This window comes from Papilio polytes, unplaced genomic scaffold (genome assembly GCF_000836215.1).
Source record: "Papilio polytes unplaced genomic scaffold, Ppol_1.0 DF823835.1, whole genome shotgun sequence".
NCBI classification, from domain to species: Eukaryota; Metazoa; Arthropoda; class Insecta; order Lepidoptera; family Papilionidae; genus Papilio; species Papilio polytes.
In genome coordinates, this window is record NW_013525369.1 from 1,016,239 (window position 1) to 1,017,146 (window position 908).

General features: G+C 42.5%; 1 protein-coding gene across 4 annotated transcripts in view; it reads right to left on the reverse strand.

Moving 5' to 3' along the window:
* The window catches only part of LOC106103269 (inactivation-no-after-potential D protein), a 48,460-nt gene that overhangs the window by 4,473 nt on the left and 43,079 nt on the right, over positions 1 to 908 (reverse strand). For all 4 annotated transcript variants that reach the window (XM_013282979.1, XM_013282978.1, XM_013282981.1 and 1 more), the window contains 2 exons: positions 737 to 861; positions 199 to 360 (listed from right to left, as the gene is read on the reverse strand). In XM_013282979.1, the coding sequence (XP_013138433.1) occupies positions 199 to 360; positions 737 to 861 (287 nt within the window). The remainder of the gene's footprint in view (positions 1 to 198; positions 361 to 736; positions 862 to 908) is intronic.

Sequence of the window (908 nt, forward strand, 5' to 3'; positions counted from 1 at the left end):
GAATTCCCAAAAGAAAGAGGTACTCAATTCGTCCGTATATTTTTTTATTTTGGTATGTACTGAATTAACTCAAAAACTACTGGGCCGATTTTAGAAATTCTTTCACCATTAAAAAGCTACCTTATCAATGAGTAACATAGGCTATATATTTTAATTTAACGTGTACAAAGTCGCGAGCAACATAACATTATAAGTTACCTTTGGCGCTTTAAGTTTGATGGAGAGGCAGACCCTCTCGTGCGCCATCTTGTCGGTGAGGGCGACGCCGTTGCACTCGCGGATCTGGTCGCCCACCTGCAGCCGCCCGTCGCGGCCCAGCGCGCCCGCCTTGTAGATGTCCAGGATCACTGCGCCCGCGCCCTGCCATTACACATTTAAGAAATACTTAAACTAGACATAGGGAACAACATTTGACCGGTAACTTCTTTGTACGGTAAAATCTCAATATGTTTGACACACAGATAAATTTCACGCGGACGCAGTCGCGGGCATAAGCTAGTTTTTTTAAATAACAAGCCCTTTACTTACGACACGCAATCCTACTATTATAAATGCGAAAGTTTAGATAGATGGATGAACAGATCTTTTTTACAGAGAAAATTGACATAAATGTGTGTGTAACAACACATAGGCTAATTATTTTTTTTAATTCTACGAGGACGAAGTCACGAAGTAAAGCTAGTACAAAGTAAAATAATCCTCAGGTGTCTTAATTATCGATTATTAGTTAACTTACATTGATCAATGTATCGCTGCCGCCGAGCAGCACCACGCCGAGGTGTTCATTATTGGAGTTGATCTCAATCACCATCTCCTGGTTTGGCTTCACGGGCGCTGTCGCGGGGTCGGGCGGCGGCTCCGCTGGAAAACACATTTACACATAAAAAGGTTTCAAACGAGCTAAAATC